At 39.4% G+C, this 20,057-nt stretch overlaps 2 protein-coding genes across 6 annotated transcripts in view; both read right to left on the bottom strand.

The window, feature by feature from the left end:
- Window positions 1–3,933: 3,933 nt before the first annotated feature.
- On the bottom strand, window positions 3,934–11,582 carry MTERF2 (mitochondrial transcription termination factor 2). Of its 3 annotated transcripts, none has more exons than XM_045779875.2 (3): window positions 11,378–11,582; window positions 9,550–9,672; window positions 3,934–5,353 (listed from the first exon to the last, which is right to left on the bottom strand). In XM_045779875.2, exon 3 carries the CDS (start codon window positions 5,323–5,325, stop codon window positions 4,138–4,140), a length of 1,188 nt encoding a protein of 395 aa, XP_045635831.2. In that variant the 5' UTR covers window positions 5,326–5,353; window positions 9,550–9,672; window positions 11,378–11,582; the 3' UTR covers window positions 3,934–4,137. The 3 variants fall into 3 exon arrangements, with proteins under 3 accessions (XP_045635831.2, XP_045635833.2, XP_045635835.2); XM_045779877.2 differs by having other exon boundaries at window positions 9,550–9,659; XM_045779879.2 differs by having other exon boundaries at window positions 9,550–9,649.
- A 3,866-nt stretch (window positions 11,583–15,448) lies between these two features.
- The window catches only part of CRY1 (cryptochrome circadian regulator 1), a 99,896-nt gene continuing 95,287 nt past the window's right edge, over window positions 15,449–20,057 (bottom strand). The window contains exons 11-13 of one of the 3 annotated variants that reach the window (XM_087868782.1): window positions 17,232–17,303; window positions 17,054–17,153; window positions 15,449–16,094 (exon numbers count right to left, since the gene is read on the bottom strand). In XM_087868782.1, coding sequence (XP_087724908.1) covers window positions 16,019–16,094; window positions 17,054–17,153; window positions 17,232–17,303 — 248 coding nt within the window. In that variant the 3' untranslated portion in view covers window positions 15,449–16,018. Of the gene's footprint in view, window positions 16,095–17,053; window positions 17,158–17,231; window positions 17,304–20,057 lie in introns of all 3 variants that reach the window. The other 2 variants (XM_045779626.2, XM_045779627.2) reach the window with 2 other exon arrangements.

Here is a 20,057-nt window from a genome sequence, read left to right as displayed (position 1 = left end):
ATATATAAATCTGTTAATAAAGCACTATGATCTGCAAAAGATGAAATGTTTCATAAAGATCTAAGGAAATAAAGGAAATTTAAAGGAAAAACAGGGCAGTCTTAAAATTTTTAGTTACATAGTTCAAAAGTACTGTAGTCAGTTTTTAATTTTTGGTACTAATGCACAAACATGACAAAACATCTTTGAATATGTATTTTGATACCAAGACAATGAAATGCAAATACATTTTAGTCAACTCTGATGAAGATTAAAAATGCAGATTTTTAGGGGCACCTGGGTGGCACAGCAGTTAAGCGTCTGCCTTCGGCCTAGGGCGTGATCCCGGAGTTCTGGGATCGAGCCCCACATCAGGCTCCTCCGCTGGGAGCCTGCTTCTTCCTCTCCCACTCCCCCTGCTTGTGTTCCCTCTCTCACTGGCTGTCTCTATCTCTGTCAAATAAATAAATAAAATCTTTGGAAAAAAAAATGCAGATTTTTAGGTTTTACCCCAACTTTCTGAATCTCTGGAGGGCGGGGCCCAGGACTGCAGTTTAACAGCCCCCAAAGGTGATTCTCATCTACAATTTGGGATCTGATGGAGAAGTAGGGAGCACTTTACTCTGTTCTAAGTAACTGTGGAACCAACTCGCACCCCTCACTGGACAGAAGTGACTCAAAGATATGGGAACCAGTTGGAGGAAGGTAGAAAATTGATATATACTGGGTATCTACTTACCTGCCAGGTGCTGTCCATACATTATCTGATTTAATCAGTACCAGGGAAGTATCTCTTTTTGCAAATACAAAAAAGCTTTCAGTGTTAGCAATTTCCTATTATCACTTTTGAATTCGAGTAAGTCACAACTTCTCCAGTTAATATCCAGAAACAGAAATGGGGCTACTCAGAACTAGTACTTCATTCTGCTGTTGGCAGTCAGTGCTAACTATACGCTTGACTTACCAAGCTAACTTGAGTTCCCTGGAAGTCTTACAGGTAATCATATTTATTTTGACAGCTAATTACATTTTGTCACAGAAATGAATTTAGTGTAATTATAAACTGCTTATAAAAGAAATAATTTTATTAGAGCCTTTTTTTCACGTAGGAAATAAAATTTGACTGTAGTGTTTTATGTAAGGATGTCTCTCCTTGCTATACTGTTGATTTTGAAGATTTCAAATTTTATTCTAGAAAGACCTGAATAAGAATGCAATTATGGAAAAAAGCAGAAAGGTTCAAGGGCTAAAAACTGATGGAATAGGATTTGGTCTAAGGGAAGATAAAGTCTGTAGACTGTATGTTTGGCCACCCTCTTGTATGTTCATTTTCTTACTCCTCAAAACAAGGTATGAACCTTTTCTTTCCAGCCCTCCTGCAGAATTCCCCTCTCATTGTCCTGCCCTTTGTAAAAAAAAAAAAAGGCAACCTGACAGCAACTCTCCTCTCACACCACGAACTCCCATCACCCTGCCTGTGGAACAGGACTACCATCTCTGCTCTGATCCAAAGTCAGTCCACTTTTACTTCCTGCAGGCTATTCATCCTGCAGTTTTTCCATCTCTCATCCCTCTTTCTTTCCTGGGTCATATCCATCATATAAACATGTTCTGGTATTTGCTTTCTTTAAAGAAAAATATGCCTAATCTTACAACCTTCATTTTCCTGCTTCCCTTTGCAGCATTTTTGAAAAACTTTATACAGTCCCTGCCTCTTACTCCTCTCCTGTTCTCGAGACCCGCTCCAGCTGCCTTCTTAACCTTTCTCATTGCACCAGAATCACTCTTGATAGGGCCAACCAGTGATTTCCTTTTTGCCAAATCCATTGGTCACTTATCTGTATCCTAGTTGACCACTCCATGGCATTCAATATTATTGGCCATGCCCTCTTTTCTTGGCAGATCTCTCCTTTTGGTCAACTCCTTCCAGGCGTGGCCAGTCACTACTACAAATCTATGATCTATTTCTGGGCAATCTCATTTACAGTCGTAATTTTAAATACCACAGATACAGAGATGATCCCTGAATATCTATCTCAGGCACCGACTTCTCACAGTTCGACTTCACCATTTGCCTGTTTGACATCTCTGCTCAGGTATCTAGTAGGCATCTCAAAATAAATAAAAATAAAGTAAAATAAAATAGAAGGTAACCATATAAATGTATAATCTGTTCCAAACTAGGACACTTCTGAGAGTGGAAGATAAGCACACCACTGATAACTATGTCAAGACAACAAGCAAACTAAACTGCTTCCAAAGGGTTCCCATCACACTTAGAACAAGATCCTGTTTCTTAGATGGACAAGTGACACTTACCCTGTGCCACTCTCGACACTCAGTCCTGCCCCAACTGTTGCTGCATTCTTTTTCTTGAACAAACATTCCTGTTTAATTTTGGGTAAGTGACACCTCTCTGTGCCTGCATCTCATTTGTAAATGGTGGTACTCAGCTGTAAGGGTTCTAAAGCACACATGCCTGGCACTTAGTAGGTGCTACATGGGAGTTCGTTCACCACCCTAAGGAACTAAACAGATCTGGATAGTGAGGGTTACTTGCATTTGCTAAATGAATAAAGACATGGCCTGCATTTTTAATAGGTTTTGCATTACTTAAAAGGCCATGCACACATAGGACACGGATGTTTGAATGTCAGAGTCAACTGTTTGGTTGTGCATTTGTTACAAAATTCAAACTCCGCAGCTGAAAGTGAGCCAGCCTTAATCTGGATAATGTTTATCTTGGAACAAGATTTAGAAATAGAAACTTGGGGGGCGCCTGGGTGGCACAGAGGTTAAGCGTCTGCCTTCAGCTCAGGGCGTGATCCCGGCGTTATGGGATCGAGTCCCACATCAGGCTCCTCCGCTATGAGCCTGCTTCTTCCTCTCCCACTCCCCCTGCTTGTGTTCCCTCTCTCGCTGGCTGTCTCTATCTCTGTCGAATAAATAAACAAAATCTTTAAAAAAAAAAAAAAATTAAAACCTATATTCTTTAAAAAAAAAAAAAAAAAGAAATAGAAACTTGGAATGCTACTAAAATCGGTACCAACCGTCACACACTTTCCCTTTCAGAGCCAGACCTGGATTTTCAGAGTTTTCTAAAAAGCTGCTTACTTCAAATGTATATAAATTAGATCACTTCATATTTAAGGAATTTTACATAAAAATCCCTAAGTTTGTTGTTGGTACTCCTTTGGCATGTCAGGTAAGGGTATGGCTTTTTCTTTTTAAAAGACTCATTTATTTATTAGAGAGGGTGCAAGAGGAGGACAGGGCAGAGGGAGAGAATATCCAAGCAGACTTCCTGCTGAGTGAGGAGCCATGAGATCAGGACCTGAGCCTAATCCAAGAGCTGACATTCTACTGAGCCACCCAGGTGCCCCAGGGTATGGCTTTTCTTAATGCCAACTCCTAAGCAATCCTCTTTCTGTTTACAGGTTTGAACAGAAGTCAGGTCATATTAAATCTGGGTTCTATCACTTGGCAGTCCTCTCTAAGCTTGTTTCCTCATCTATAAAATGGGGAAAGTAATGAATGCGCATAAAAGAGTTCTATGACCATCTCTAAGAGATGGTCAGTTCTAAACAAACTATCCACAGGAGTAAGCTCTATTCTTTTTGACTGAGAAATAGTTGGTTCTCAAAGGGACTCATTTATCCCAACCAAGAGATGAAATCAGCTTTCTTTTAAAAAAAATGTATTAGAAGTTTGCTAATTTCACTTAACACTAACTACTGGATCCAGACCACGGTAGAATGATGTTTCAGAGCTGGTGGTGAGGAAGAACACTGGGTCTATGTCCCAGATGAAATGTGATTATATAAATAAAAACATATCCATACTTTGAATTAAGGGAGTGCACTTGTCGATTTCTTAGAAATGATTCACTTATAAAGTTATCACCTTGATGTGCCATTTACTAGTACAGGAGTTTTTTGAAATAGCAACTCAAGGTAAAAATTACCACCTTTATTTAAAATAAATGCAGTTTATTGTTGCAAATGAGTCAGAGATTATCTGCTTAGAGGTGACTTAGACACAATTCAGAAGGTAAGTAGTTTTCTTAAAATTACTAGTGCTTATAAACTGCCTGAATCACTTAACTCTTCACTACTCAGCTTCACTCTGCAATGCTAGAAAGCAGCAGCAGTCCCCAAGTTACTCTTCAACATTTAATGGTGCCACAGGGTTAAATAATGGCCTTCCTTTTTTGGCCTGAATTTTGCCAAAGTTAGCCTCAAACTCTTTTTTTGTTCCATTCAGATTTACTAGATGTCCGTCCTTTATTCTATAACCTAGGGAATTCAGTTTCCTTATCCTGTACTGTACTATCTGTGGAGTTAATTCAAGCACCATTGGTGTCTCTCTTATCTGAGCTACGGAAATTCCTTCTTTCAGTAATCCCTGAATCCTCTCTTCCAAAACTGGAACAGAATAATATAAAATGGCAGGACATTTCAAAACTAATTGCTTCAGGTCATGATCTGTGCATTTAAAAGCATTTTTAGAGAAGGAGATGCTGTTCTGTATACTTGCTGGGCAAAGTTGAAAAAGAAATCCTTTGAGTTTGGATAGAAGCTGGAGAATTTCAGAGTTTGTGAAACCTTGCTCCTGGAGAAATTCTAGTGTTTCCTTTATAGCTGCAGAAGAATTTAGCAAAATAAATGGATTTTGGCTTAATAATTTCAGTAACCAAACTTTCAGGTTGGCCTTGGAACCACCTAAATTTAGATAACTCTCTTGGAGAATACTTATCATTTGCTTATTTTTCTCAACAGGATTAAGGAAAATATTAGATGCAGTTGTCAAAAATCTGCTAATGACCACATCTTTGAGTCCCAACTCTTGAAAGAACTGAATGTTCAGCTTCTGGGTTTCCTGGTCTTTAACAGTAAAGAAAGATTCTGGAAACTGTTTTATTAACTTGACTAACTCTTGCTCATTTTTGCAGACCAACTGCCAGAGTTCTTTCTGGGTGTTAAAAGTGGTTGGACTGCAGACAATTGCTTCCGGGCAGCGTTCCAAAATACTGGCTATAGCCGCTTCATCAGCACCTAGTTGTTGTAAAACATTTACAATTTCTTCAACATAGGTTTTATCCTCAAAAAGTACCCATCCTTTTAATCTGCGAATTTTCCTGATGTCCACTGAAAATTTACAGAGCTTTTCCACTGTTCTTTTATTTTCTTTGTTTGATTGATGATCAGTTGTATAGGTGAAGCGTACTAAAGAGGGTCTGTATTTTGAAGCCAATAGCATCTTTCTGAAAGAACACAGCCTGCAGGGCTGAGATCGTATCAGCAACTTCCACAGCATGCCTGCAGTCCATTGACTAATTGCCACCATCCTGGGACTCAGAATGTACTCATCATACCTGTAACAAAGAAAACACAGGTTTTCACATAAGGGGCGTTGACTTTTAGAATGCAAACACAAATGGGCTCTAAGCAGTAAGCAGAGAAATAGGGTGGATTTAAATTAGACAGGAAAACTGAATTTTGCCAAAGTTAGCCTCAAACTTTTTGTGGAATATTACATATATACTCTTAAATAATTGATAAAGTAACTAATATACCTCCTCTTCACACACATCTTATACATTATAAACACACTGTCTATGTGAGCTTTGCCACAACCTTGTGATGTAATTTCCATTTTACAGATGAGCAGCAAGACCATAAGAGTTCAAAGATTCAAAGACCTCAAATGTTATTCTGACACAAATTCCCTTTCCTGCAACTCTGGTATGTTTTTCTTCTTTAGGAGACATATTTTACTTACACACACACACACACACACACAGGGTTTTAAAATTTTTTTTTAACACTTTCATTTTCAAGTTTATGTTTAGTTGAAGCAAACACTTATTAGGGAGGGAGTCATCTCTATATTTTAGAGTAAATATTTCTGCTTAATAATTATTATCCAAAGTCAATTTAAAATGAGTTAGTAAGTATAAACATGTTTTATGAGACTTATATGAAAATCCCTTTTATAAATCCAAAATTAAAGTTAAGTCTTAGCCAGATAAAGTGAGGAATGCCATGTGACTGCCACAGTGGAGCAATAAGCAATCAAATTAAGTGGAATGGGGATCATACTTTTATAACAGTCTAACCAGCTGTCCCCACTTGACAGTGTTAGGTCCGTAGAGATGGCTATACTGTGTCTAATGCATTATGGACTTTGGCACTATTTTCTTGTTATCTCTGGTAATGTAAACATGCCTAGCTTGTTGTTTCAACCTTTTTTTTTAAGATAGTATTTATTTGAGAGAGAGCGTGCACAAAAGGCGGGGGAGAAGGGGGGAAGCAAAGGAAGAGGGAGAAGCAGAGTCTCCAGTGAGCAGGGAGCCCAACACCTGGGGGGTGTTCCCAGGACCCTGAGATCACGACCTGAGCCAAAGACAGATGCTTAACAGCTGAGCCACCGAGACTCCTCGTTTTAAATTTTATTTGTACCTGAGAGTGTTAAGTGTCTCATCCCTGCCACAAGAGCACAGAACTGTTTAGTGAACAGCCTTCCCTTATTATTTGTAGGTTTGAAGGCAAGCTGAAAAAAAACCATAATCCAGTATCTGCCCTTAATTATGCCATTGCAATATATGCCAACGACTTTTCATTTTCAAGCCTGTCCTAATTAATGCAAATAAATCACTATTCTCTAAGGAAAAATAACAAGTAACAATGTTCTGTTTGGTTTACCATTTGTAATAAAAGCTCATTGTTAGTGCCCATGGTGTCCCAAATAATTGTAGGCATAGTTTCTGTTTTACTTCTGGTGGTTCAACCAGAGTTTTTTTTCATGTAATTCTTAATACCAGTTTCCTTTAGATGATTCCCAATAGCCAAGATGTAAATATTAAGCTATTTCAAAATTTCTAAGAGGATCATGGATTTTAACAGGAAGGAGATACTACATAATGAGGATGGGTACATGCAGATCTAATCTGGAGCCCCACACCCCACAGTCTTGGGCCTCACATCTGTACCACATGCTGGAAGAAGCATAGGCTCTGTGGCCAAAATGTCCATGCTCAGTCCTGGTTCTAATTTATGGGGTCATTTTGGGAAAGTTACTTAGCCTCAGATTAAGTAAGTAAACAAGTAGGGATTAGAACAATACCTCACAGTAAACGTTCAGTAGGTATGACTACTAATAGTACCATCTGTAATAGGGAAAGAAAGCACATAAACTTTACAGAGATACTGTGAGTCCAATACTTTGCACAGAGCCTGGTACACAGTAAGCACTCAATAAATAGTAGCCATTACTAGGAAATACCGGGAGCTAAAACTCTGTACTAATGTGACTTTAAATTGTATTTTAGACAGAAGTACATTATTTACAAAGAATAAGTGAAAACTGTATTTTAAATGCTTTGGTTTTCCCAAATAACTGTTTATAAAAGCAACACATTCTCACTAAAGGGAATTGGCCAAATTCTGAAAAGAATTAGGAAGTGGAAAAGTCCTTCACAACTGTTCCTATCCGACATACATGTCTGGTTTTTTTCTGATTCTTGCCCCTTTTGTTATAATTTTTCAATACATAAAGCAAGGCTACCTTGTATATGAGAAATAGGGTCTTAAACTCAGCCTACAATTTGAAATTGTGAAGACTCAGAATTTTTCTTGAAAATGTCTTACGCAGGCACCACACTTAATACTGACATAATGTCTTCCAGCAAGGCTAGCACAGCCAGGGGTTCCTCCAGCACTGGAACAGATCCCGGGGTGTGGCTAAGCACCAGATGAAGTTATTTGGCTTAGCGTGGGGGTTACACTATACAAAATGACAGATTAAACGTCAGCAACACATGGACCACGGCAAGACGCTCCTGCCCAACGAGTCTGAGGGTAAAGCAGGCCATTTCACATTTCCTGCTTACTCCAGGGTGAACTATTGTGTGCTCAGTGAGTTGTCTCACAATTAAAGCTGTCTTGCTCTTTCTTACTCTCTCTCTGATGAGCAAACACAGTTGACTGCAAAAGTGAAGAGCACAAATGTGACTCCTCTATAATCAACACAAATTATATAGAGAATTGATTTATTTTATGCACTCCAAGTATCTAACTTGGCATCAAAAACACTCTATAAACATTTAAAATGAGTACATGATATATGGGACAGATACACTGTAATTCTGTAATTCATTCCCTAACACTGAGTATTTGGGCTATTTGTAATATTTGTTATATGCTGACTATCTGTCCACATTTCATCGTTTTTTAGGATGAATCCCTAGGAGAATTACTGATGAGCAGATGTGAGAACATTTGAAAAGCTAGGTTGTTAATTTATTATCCAGAAAAAATACCTGTTAACCTTGTCACAAGCAGTATAACTGATTCATCAGTTTTAATTTTGATATGAGAAAAATGAACATAGTACTAATTTCACTTCATTTTCTTTATTAATGAGGCTGAGCTTAATGAATTATTTTGGCCATCTTTATCTCCTTTTGTGAATTAACTACTCCTGCCTTTTTAAACTGCAATCTTTCTGTTTTTTAAAAATTGACTTATATAAACTCTTCATTAATATTAAAAACAACAACAACAACAATCCTCTTGTTTTTGGAAAGATTTTCTCCAATTCACTTTCAGTTGTTGATAGTATATTCCAGCATTACCAAAGTGGTTACATTTTTTATTGTGGTAAGATATACATTTTACCATTTTAACCATTTTTAAGTATACAATTCAGTGGCATTAAGTAAATTCACAATGTCGTACAACCTCTACCACTATTTCCTTTACATTAAATGTAACTTTTGATTCTACCTAGCCTCCATTCTCACTCTGCTGGTATTTTGCAATTCCTTGAATGAGCCTGGAGGCTAATGTCTTTGCTGCAAGCTTGGCTCCCTCCGCCAGGCCATTCTAAAACAATCCCTGGGTCAATGCACTCTTGCATACCCCTGGCCAACGACGTCTCATCTCCTCAGCTTGGACCTCCAGCTTTCCCCGACCCCTACTCCACTCTCACCAATGCTCCTTCCTATATTCTGTACAAAGAAAAGGAAAGCAACTCATCACACCAAACTTAAACCTTCTGCTATCTCCCCTTTCCTACAATTACACCTTTCAGCAACCAGGGTAATCCCTGCTTCTTTACTGATCCCAACCTCTCTGGCCTGAAAACCTCCAGAGCCCTTCTTTTTCGTATATTCAGTCCTTCAGTTGTATCCTCCCCTCTAGGGCTCCCACCCTTCAGCTCAGTGGATCTTCTCACTGCCACTCCAGCTAAAACCTTATTTTCTCTTACCCTCAGTTAATTCTTACAGATCCTTTTTTCTCTCTAATTCCTTTCCTCCTGCTTATACAGATCCCAATAAAGACAATTTCCATGTGATTAGAGCCAATGAGCTCTGTTCATTCCTGTCTCTTTTGACCTCTGCAGCTTTCAGCAGAGTTGACCAGTTTCTCCATGAAATACTCTTTCACCTGATTTCCAGGACTTCCCACTCTCAGTTCTCTTCCCCCTCCTTGTTACACTCTTACTTCCCTTTGTCTCCTTTGCAGGCTCATCTTCAAGGCTTGATTCTAGACCCTCTCCTCTTCTTACCTTACAGTTTCTCCTCAGAGATCCTGTCCTCATCCAGGGCTTCAGTTAATCACTTGGGCTTCTCTCCAACTTCTTCTCAAAATGTGATCTTGTCACCTCCCTGCAATAAACTTTTCAATGGCACTTTAGGATAAAGACATAAAACAAAATAAAAATGCCTTACACCATGGTCTAAAAGGCCTCTCTATCTGGGCTCTGTCACCACCCGAATCTGTGCCCATCTGCCTCACCCCCAGCCCCACCAGCCACACCAGTTCTTTTCAGTCCCTGGTGCTCTGCCTGTTCCCACCACAGGGTCTTTGAAGGCTGAGGGCTGTTCCACCATGCCCAAAGTGCCCCTAGGTCTGAGTGTCACTCTCTCAGGGAAACTTCCCTGACCGTCTTGAATAGATGAAGCCTCCTGTCCTCATTATAGGCTCTCATGGCACCATGGACTGCTCCTCTGTGCCACCTGTCATAGCTGCAGCTGTTCATCTGTTGTTTCTGTCTCACCTTCCTGGAGGGCAGAGACTCGTCACCACCATGTTCCAATGAACTGCTTCCGTACCCTTCACCTCACTGGCATTGGTGACTCTAGGAGGCATTCCTGGACAAGGAGGACCTCTGTGTGTGCTCTTCCACGGCACCCTGCTCTTAACCCTACTGTAGCACTTAAGCTCCTATAAAGTTCTTCATCCATTCAACCAGTGGTTTTTCTTCTTTTTTAAGCTCATGCTGTGTTGTCAGGCATTACGTTAGATACTAGCTCTTCTGCTAAAATTTTTCTTCATAACTTTGGCTCACAGAACCACTGGAGAACCTGGTGAGAGTCACACACAGACTCTCTTTCCAAAAAGAAAAAAAGAAAAGACCTGTACTCACAACATTTTGCAAAAGATTTTACCAAGATTCATTGGCACCCTGTAGCCCAGCTATAAACAACCTGAACTAGACTGCAAGCACTGGGAGGGCAGGGTCTGAGTGCTGTTTTTCTCTGTCCCTTGTGCCCAGCAAAGAACTTGTTCCACAGAGGAACAAAATCAGTCTTTGTCAACTGAAACTGAATGAACAAATCCAGTTCATGAGGCAACTTAATGTGTGTAAAATTGTGGTCTGCAATGAGCTTAATTCCTGGTCATTGGCTGTTATTGTGACTTGGGAAATCACATCACCTCTCTGTGCCTCAGTTGGAGTGTCAGGAAAATGGGGACACTACATCCTGGATGACTGTGAAGACTAAACTTCCCTTACAGAGTACTCAGAAAAGTTACTAAATCACCACAACAATCCATTTTAAAGATAAGGAAACATGCAGGTAAAGCAACCGGCCCAAGGTTGCTCAGCTAACAAAGGGCAGACCTTGGATTCAAACCCAACAATTTGGCTCCAGAGTACAGCTCTTACCCTGTGCCCTACACAACAATGCTCTTGGCAAATGTTTGTTAAATCACAGTGTGGTCTATTCCCAGACTGCATGTTTGTTAAGCATTCTTGAGTTAAGTTCGCTTCTGAAATATGCACAACGTAATAATTCAATTAAGTTCTACTTTTATAACATATACGATCTGCTGACAGTTTCAAATTAACCCCAATATTTACAAACAAGTAAAAATGAGGACCGAAGGAAGAAAATCTCGGAGAATGATCAAAAGCCACACATCCATCTGGTGGGGCCTGCGCTTTTCCGTAACTTCCGACCTACGGCGCCTGGGCATCCGACTGGGCCAGGCAAGCTGAGCGGCTGGCGGGCAGTCCCGTTTCTCGGTGCGCGGCCCCCGACCCCTGCCTGTCGGCCGCTGTGCAACTGGTGAGGCTCACCCCCGGAGGTGGAGAAAGGGCTGCGACTTACCTGCCCACTCCGTGCAAGACGCAGTGAATCACGGGTCCCGGCTGCGTCCTCCCCCCCACTCCCCCCGCCGAAGTTTCCCGTGGCCCGCCGTCTTCCCGAGGCCTGGGAACAAGAGTCAGGGTCCCGAGACTAGGGTCCCAGCTGGGGCGCGAATTTCCCTCAGCACTATGGTTATCCTGGCCCCCAGCCCCTCTACCCGCAGCCAATCAGGGCACAGGAGACCCGTGAACCTGAAGACGTATACCCCCGCAGTCTCAACGCAGCCAATCAAGGTGCGGGACGCAGGCTACGTAACCCACACGCAAGGCGGGGCTGCGCGGCGGAGGCGGGCCAGCGTGGGAATCAGCTTGCCTGGGATCAGCGCCAGGTGCAGCAATTATGGCGGATGGCACTTTCACACCCTTTCCTTACCAGCATTTAAGAAAACTCGGGAGTTCCGGTCGTTTTGTCCTTTGGGGAATGTCACTAGCCCATAAGAAAAAACGTAAAAGTAACTCAGAAACCCTTGTATCTTTAAGCTATAGCCATTCAGAAGTCCCAAAATAATTTAGATAGGTAAAGAGCTCATTTACAAAAAAAACCCGTAGTTCAAAAAACCTCTTTGGAACATATCTAGCCTTCCTGCTACCCCTCCCACCTCCCCCCAGTAGTCAGCGTCTGTGTCTGATATGTCTTTAAAAGCCTCCCCCTGCCACTTTCGCCTAAATATTTGCCTTTTCCGATAAATTGCCCAGAGGTTTACATTCTAATTATTACTGTGATGCCAACCTCATAAACTAATTTCTCTTTAAAGCCAGTCTCAATGTCTATCCCATTTATTCTTATATTTATCTATCAATCAACAAATATTTATGGTATGCCTATTAAGTTCCAAGCACGTGAAACAGCAATGAGTAGACAGTGGTGGACAAGACAAGGGGGAATAAAGTACATTCCCTGTCCTGATGGTAGGACAGTGAAGGACGAAGACATTAACAACTGATAACATGATTAATCCCAACTAGAATTAAATGTTTCCAAAGACAGGGTGCCCCAACCCTCCCTAGTTGCCCTATGCTCCTGTGTAGAGTTGGAGTTGGGAAAGCTGTGATTTTCCCAGGCTGGAGATCTCTGCCTTCACGTGTTTCATAGCACACTGTGCACGGTTCTAACACGGCCTGAACACACACCACCGTAATTCTTCCAGACTGCCCTCTCACTAGTGTGGCAACTTATGGATTTATTTTCCTATGAACAATATTTGGCACATTATAGGTACCCAGGAAATGCTAATTGGGGTCTAGCCTTAATATTCAGTTTGGGTTCAACAGGCTTTTTGAGTGGACTGACATTTGCACTTCAATTACACAGAGTAGCAGCAAGAGTCCTAACTCTTTATCTCAAGATCAACTTTGATCTGCAGGAGATTCTAGAATTAAACGAGTAGCTAATGTGTATGAGATCAGGGATGCTTGTCCAGTAACCCTTCTCCTTCTGAGCTATCCTTATATAAAAATCCTATTATTCATGGCTTTATTGAACACTTTTTCCTGCAATACAAGGATCTGGGGCCTGGATTAATCAAAATGTTTCACTGCATTTAGGAAAAGGGAAATAGAGTAGGATATGAGAAGAGAAGGCAGTTACGGAATGTAAACTCAAGCACCTTAGAACTGCATGCTGCAATCACTAGTCAGGAGGAAGGGAGCAGACATGTACAGCAGGGTGCTGGCAGTTTCGCTTGCACCAGGGCTCCACATAATTATGTACGAAATGGTAATACATATGTTCATGTGCATTGTAATCAAAACTTGAAATTGGCCAAGTCAGTTATGCCAACTGTATTAAATAAACACTACCTAAAGTTTTTTTTCCAAGTATTTAGTGAATTTCTAGGACCATGCAATCAGAAAAAAACACTTGGATGGAGAAATGGAGAAAAGAAGTCAGTATTATGGATATTACCTATAAGAAAATTATAAACATGGGGCGCCTGGGTGGCACAGCAGTTAAGCGTCTGCCTTCGGCTCAGGGCGTGATCCCGGCGTTCTGGGATCGAGCCCCACATCAGGCTCTTCCGCTATGAGCCTGCTTCTTTCTCTCCCACTCCCCCTGCTTGTGTTCCCTCTCTCACTGGCTGTCTCTATCTCTGTCGAATAAATAAATAAAATCTCTAAAAAAAAAAAAAAAAGAACGGGGCACCTGGGTGGCACAGCGGTTAAGCGTCTGCCTTCGGCTCAGGGCGTGATCCTGGCATTATGGGATCGAGCCCCACATCAGGCTCCTCTGCTATGAGCCTGCTTCTTCCACTCCCACTCCCCCTGCTTGTGTTCCCTCTCTCGCTGGCTGTCTCTCTCTCTGTCAAATAAATAAATAAAATCTTAAAAAAAAAAAAAGAAAGAAAATTATAAACATGTTTAAAATTGTGGGAGGATCCTGAAGTTTCTAGTACTTAAGAGATGCATTAAAAATATATTGTTACCAGTCTTATATATCCTAATTTTACTATTTCAAGTGAATGTAAAAACATAAAAACTTTGCACAGGTTCTTTCAAAAGTTTGGTTTCCTCAACTCAATTTTTCCAAGTTGCCAGAACAGAACAGGTTTTGTAATAAGATTTCAAGATATATTTCCTGAATGAATATAATCCCTCAACCACCAGCAGGGTTTTCAGAACACTAACCCGTCTGGTTAGGGGAAAACACTGTATTCAAACATCTGTTCAACTGGAATACACTGATACCTGTCTTTTCCTTTCAGTGATTCTTTTTAGTCACAATTTAGACCAAACTGAAAAAGCTGTCCAAAAAGTCCTCTAAAAGCTAAAATCCCCCTACATTTAAAAGTAAAATATCAGTGTCTATGCTGAAACAATGTTCTTTTACTAAAATATTTTTTCACATTAAAGCTGAATCTTTTAGGGGCGCCTGGGTGGCTCAGTGTGTTAGGTGTCTGACTCTCAATCTCTGCTCAGGTCTTAATCTCAGGCCCATGAGTTCAAGCCCTATATTAGGCTCCACACTGGGCATGGAGCCTACTTAAAAAAACAAAAAAACAGAAAAAACCTGAATCTTTTATTCCCCTGGATGATGATGGCAAATCCCAGGCCTATGAATTTCTCAATGCTGTACAGTACAATCAGGTCCAAAGAGCAGGTTGCTAAATACAAGCAGCAAGAAAAACAATGAAAATATCACTCCTTATTAACAGTGGTGAAAGAAGATAAAGCATACTTTTTTTTCTTTTCTCAATAATGGAACTTATCAATCAGTGTTAATTCATTATTCAGGATGCTTTTTAAATGTGTATCATATTAAAAATACATTATTGTTTTTGGATTTTAGACTCAAATTATTCTTAAGTTACCTTTAAATACAATTATCACACTGAACATCTATCACAACTAAAGACTGGAAAAATAAAAAAAAAAACACTGGTTATAATTCCAAAAGGAAAAAACTAGTCTACAAGAGACAGGAATGAGATAATAATAGTAATGAGAATAACAACAGCTAACCACAGCTGTAGCATACAGTTAGGCAGACTATGCCCTCTATGACCCAGGGAGCTCTAAAGCATGGCAGCCCTGCAGCTAACACTTATTGACTAACCTGCTACATGCCAGGCACTGTTATGAGCATTTCATATGTAGTATGAAGCAGATGCTACTCTCATTCCTATATCAAAAATAAGAAAAGAAGGCACAGAAGGTTAATAACTTGCCCAAGATCTCAAATGAGTGACAGAGCCGGGCTTTGACTCCAGAGCCCACATTATTAACTGTAGTGACTAACTCATAGTTATAAGCCCCATTACCTGAAATAACCTCTTAGGTTTTACATCTTTTCTTGCAGATAGGTATTATAAAAAGTATAAAGCATTTGGAAGTTAGTAATCGTATTTGGAATAATTTTGAAAGATACTATAATACTAAATAAATGGGAGCTGTTCCTTCATCCAGAATGGTTACATGTGGTTTATAGACTCTGTCTCTGATTTGTTATCACATCTCATAGAACCATGCTCTCCCCCTTACCTAAAACAAAAACTTACAAAGAAAAGAAAAAACAACCACCACCAAGTACACAAGATTCCATATATGCATATACTTTAATAACAAGGTCACTTAGCTGTAAATGAACAAAGGGAGACAAAGAGAACTTAACACATGATACTTCCACAGATTTGGGTCAAAACAGGCATACATGAAGATTTAAAACATATACTGTCTGTGTTAACAGAGGCTACAACTACCAATTTTGATTGTGCGCATTTTCTAAAACATTATTATCAAAGAGTGTAAAGTTAGATCAAACAATGATGTCAAGAAAATTTTGTCCTAAAATTTTAACAAAGTCTTTTAAGAAAGTCTAAAAACCTCCTATAGTCCCACATTAACTCTCAAAACTTTGATTTTTATATCAGAATGTCAGTTTGCCACCTTAACTTTTACATACATGAAAAATTATCAAAAATATATTGATGGGTCTATATTAATTGTGACTATTTATATTTACATTAAGCAAAATTTTTACCAAGTTCTTTATATACAAATTACCATTTGTCCTATGTGAAATTCATTAAAAAGTTTAAAACTACAGAAATGTCATTAGAAACAATGCACTTCAAAATGTAACTGCTTTCCATCAATGAAGAACATTTTAAAATAATTTAACTGAAAAAAGTAGTGAACTCCCCACCAATTTCAGCTGCAACAGTATTCCTCCTGAATGTTTTCTGTGATTTAAGGGGAAAAAAAAAAACGGGTAAAGTTTGATTGCAAGGAATTGAATCATAAAAATTTGATGAGTGTTTACTGATCTTATCTTCAAGAAATGTACAGTCTAGTTAGGGTTGGTACTAAAAAAACAGCAATTTTTTAAAACATTTTATTATTGCTGCTCATATATATTATTACTGCTCATATATATTATTACTGAAGAAAAACTGACATACAGTATTATATTAAGTTTCAGGTGTACATCATACTGATTCAACAATTCTATACACGTTACTCAATGTTCACCATGATAAATATAGTTAGCAATAATTTTAAAAATGCAAACAGTTTAAGATAACTGAAGAAACATGTCTTTAAAAACTGGTAAGTATACTGTTATAGATACTTTTTGTATAAACTTAAATCATAAAATAGTATCCCATATCCAATTCAACTGAATATAGCCATGGCTTTTTGATACCTCTAAAAAGGGCCAATATTTTAAAAAATTAAACTACTCCTGAACTGGAAAGAATTTAGATTTCATAAGTATCACAACAGATAAAAGAAACTTTTAAACATTTAAGAGGCAAAGATTTGGGGAAATTTTCTTAAAGGGATTATATTAATACCATTAAAATAAAAAGTTACTTTAATTGTTTTAGACTCATCGTCACATAGTAAGGAATTGAAAAAGATGTCTTTTTCTAAGAAAAAACTTGAGCACAACATCATTACTTTTTCAAATTTAAAGATCATCAATTAAGATGACTATAAAACTAAGTGCAGCAACTTGTCCAGTAGAGATGCACTTCTCTTGTCTAAGAATTAACTGATTTTGTAATAACCACTGAAAACCTTAAGCCTCAGTTTCTCTACTTTGAAAAAAAATGATTAGCTTCATTTTGGAAACTGTCTTAATTTATGCAGGTCACACACTACACTAAAGCAAGAAATAAAGGTCTAAAATATTTACCTAATTAGTGCTCTGTCGCTGGACCTTAGGACCGATACTCTGTGTGTCTTCTTCCTCACTAGGACGTTTCCCACTGCTGAGACCAGAGCCCAGGGAGCTTCTTCCTACATATTTTTAAAATGCATGTTTAAGACAGAAAAGGTAAAAAGAACAGTATGCTCAAATGCATCATTCTTACCTTGCTTTAACAGGTGCGTTTGCTGACTGTCTCCATGAGCATAATGTAAAATACCACTCCCTTGAGAGCAACCTGTTAGTATTTAGAACACAGTAAAACTACTTAAATCCCAAGTCATATGTATTAAGACTACAAATCTAATTTTTAGTAATTGCATCAAAGCCATTTATGCTTTTTAGGACTACACCTTAATCCTTCGTATGAACCAAAAATCACACGCCCATATCAGGAATATTTAAACTTAGGGTCACAGAAATGTTGACTTTTGATTCAAAGGCAAAATCACTGATAATCATTTTCTAAAAAAACATTTCTTTACTGAATAACAATTAGACACTTGGCCATGGAAGCAAAATATAGAGCAACAGTGAGATATATATCCTCCTTTCACCTCTGGTCCCTTTATTCCACATTCTTCCCTCAGTGCCTGTCCAAAACATATGTCCTTGGAGATAAGGGAATAAGGGACTGCCAGATGAGAATTAAACAATTCAAATCAAACAAAGAGGAGGAAACACAATGTGGCAGTTATCTAGGCTAAGCACTTACATTAACCCTTCTAAAAAGAAACAATGTTACAGGAGAATGGTTTGGCACAGAAAGTAGGTTCTAGAGAAACACTTTAGTCAGTATGCCCAGATTACGGACAAATACAAACATTCTAGCCCCCACAGAGAAGTCACTTCTTGGTCTGAACAAGACAATCTACTTATTTTTTATTGTAATTTCATGCTCATCAAGTTCCTCTGGATAAAGAATTCAGCTTTTCAGGTACTCAAAACTGGGAAAGTGAATGCTCTCATCAGGGATGAGGGTTACTATCACTGGAAAGGGATACCTCCACCATAAAAAGTAAACCAGTGTTCCCTGTTGATATGTATTTTTTAAAGATTTTATTTATTTGTCAGAGAGAGAGAGAGAACAAGCAGGGGGAGTGGAAGACAGAGGGAGAAGCAGGCTCCCTGCTGAGCAAGGAGCCCAATGCAGGACTCGATCCCAGGACCCTGGGTTCATGACCTGAGCCAAAGGCAGACATTTAACCGACTGAACAACCCAGGCGTTCCTGATATTTTAAATTACATGGTTGGTATGTATGTACGTGTGTGTGTGAGTGTGGGTGTGTGTTTATTGACTGACTGACTGGGTGGTGCAGCAGGAGAGAGAGAATCTTAAGCAGGCTCCACACTAGTTGTGGGGCTCAATCTCATGACCCTGAGATCATGACCTGAGCCAACCAAGAGTCAGATGCTTAAATGACTGAGACACCCAGGTGCCCCTAAATTACATGAGTTTTAAACTCCTAGTTTGCCATTCACAGGATGGTCACCTCTAATTATACTAAAAACACTCAGTTCTTGGACTTGTTGAAGGTCAGATTCTGGACTATAGCAAATGCACCAATGAATGGTGCTACTGCTTGTTTGACATCAGCAGGGCTTCCCCTAATAGTGATAATTGTTGTCTTGCATTACTGCACAAGATTATTTAAAACTTCACACAGGGGCGCCTGGGTGGCACAGCAGTTAAGCGTCTGCCTTCAGCTCAGGGTGCGATCCCGGCGTTATGGGATCGGGCCCCACATCAGGCTCCTCTGCTATGAGCCTGCTTCTTCCTCTCCCACTCCCCCTGCTTGTGTTCCCTCTCTCGGTGGCTGTCTCTATCTCTGTCAAATAAATAAATAAAATCTTAAAAAAAAAAAAAACTTCACACAACAGTGTGAATGTACTTAATTCCACTGAACTGTACATTTAAAATGGTTAAAAACTAAGTTTGATGTTACATATATTTTGCAATCAAGAAAACTTCAATAGGGGCACCTGGGTGGCTCTATTGATTGAGCATTGGACTCTTGGTTTCTGCTCGGGTCATGATCTCGGGATCGAGCCCCGTATCGGGCTCCCCACTCAGCAGGGAGTCTGCTTGGGATTCTCTCCATCTCCCTTTGTCCCTCTCCCCCTGCTCATGTACATGCTCTCTCTCTAAAATAAATAATTTTTAAAAAAAGAAACTTCAACAAATATATTTTCAATTATCATATTTAGTCATACCTTATACATTTGTTGAGTGCTGTTTTATGCTAGAGATTATACTAGGTACTGGGGATACAAATATTACTAGGACATGAGGTCTTGTTTTCAAGGGGCTCACAGTTCAAGTAGAAGGTAACAGATTCATAAAGTCACTAAGTACAAATAAGTGTTATTATGATAATTCTGGGATGGAAGTTGTTACAGCATACAGTAAGAACACTGAGGAAGGAAAAATCAATTTTACTAGAAGATTCACAGAGGTAGGCTAAATCACAGACTAGTCACCTCATTTTCTCAACTTCATCAATTTTATTTCTCTTCCAGTTCTAAGATAAATGAGAATAATCTCAAACAAAAAAATACAGATTTAAAAAAAAAAAATACAAACTACAGGATTCTATAAAGTTCAAAAATGGGCAAAAAATTATAGTATTAGAAATCAGGAGAATGATTACTTTTGAAGATGAGGGTCTAAACTAATAAGCTCAATAAATACATTCAGAATTTCCTTAAGATAGCATTTCTTTAGAGAGTTAAATGATAAGCAGGCACTTAGAATCTTCCTGTGTCCCTAAGTTCATGAATATTTCAACTGCCTATAACTTCCCCATAAAAATGCAGTAAATTGGGGCGCCTGGGTGGCTCAGTGGTTAAGCATCTGCCTTCGGCTCAGGTCATGATCCTAGGGTCCTGGGATCAAGTCCCACATCGGGCTCCCTGCCCTGTGAGCCTGCCTCTCCCTCTCCCACTGCCTGCTGCTCCCCCTGCTGTGCTCTCTGTCAAATAAATAAATAAA

This window comes from Ursus americanus, chromosome 17 (genome assembly GCF_024610735.1).
Source record: "Ursus americanus isolate L20-20 chromosome 17, mUrsAme1.1.p, whole genome shotgun sequence".
NCBI lineage: Eukaryota > Metazoa > Chordata > Mammalia > Carnivora > Ursidae > Ursus > Ursus americanus.
This window is presented reverse-complemented; position numbering and strand designations above follow the sequence as displayed.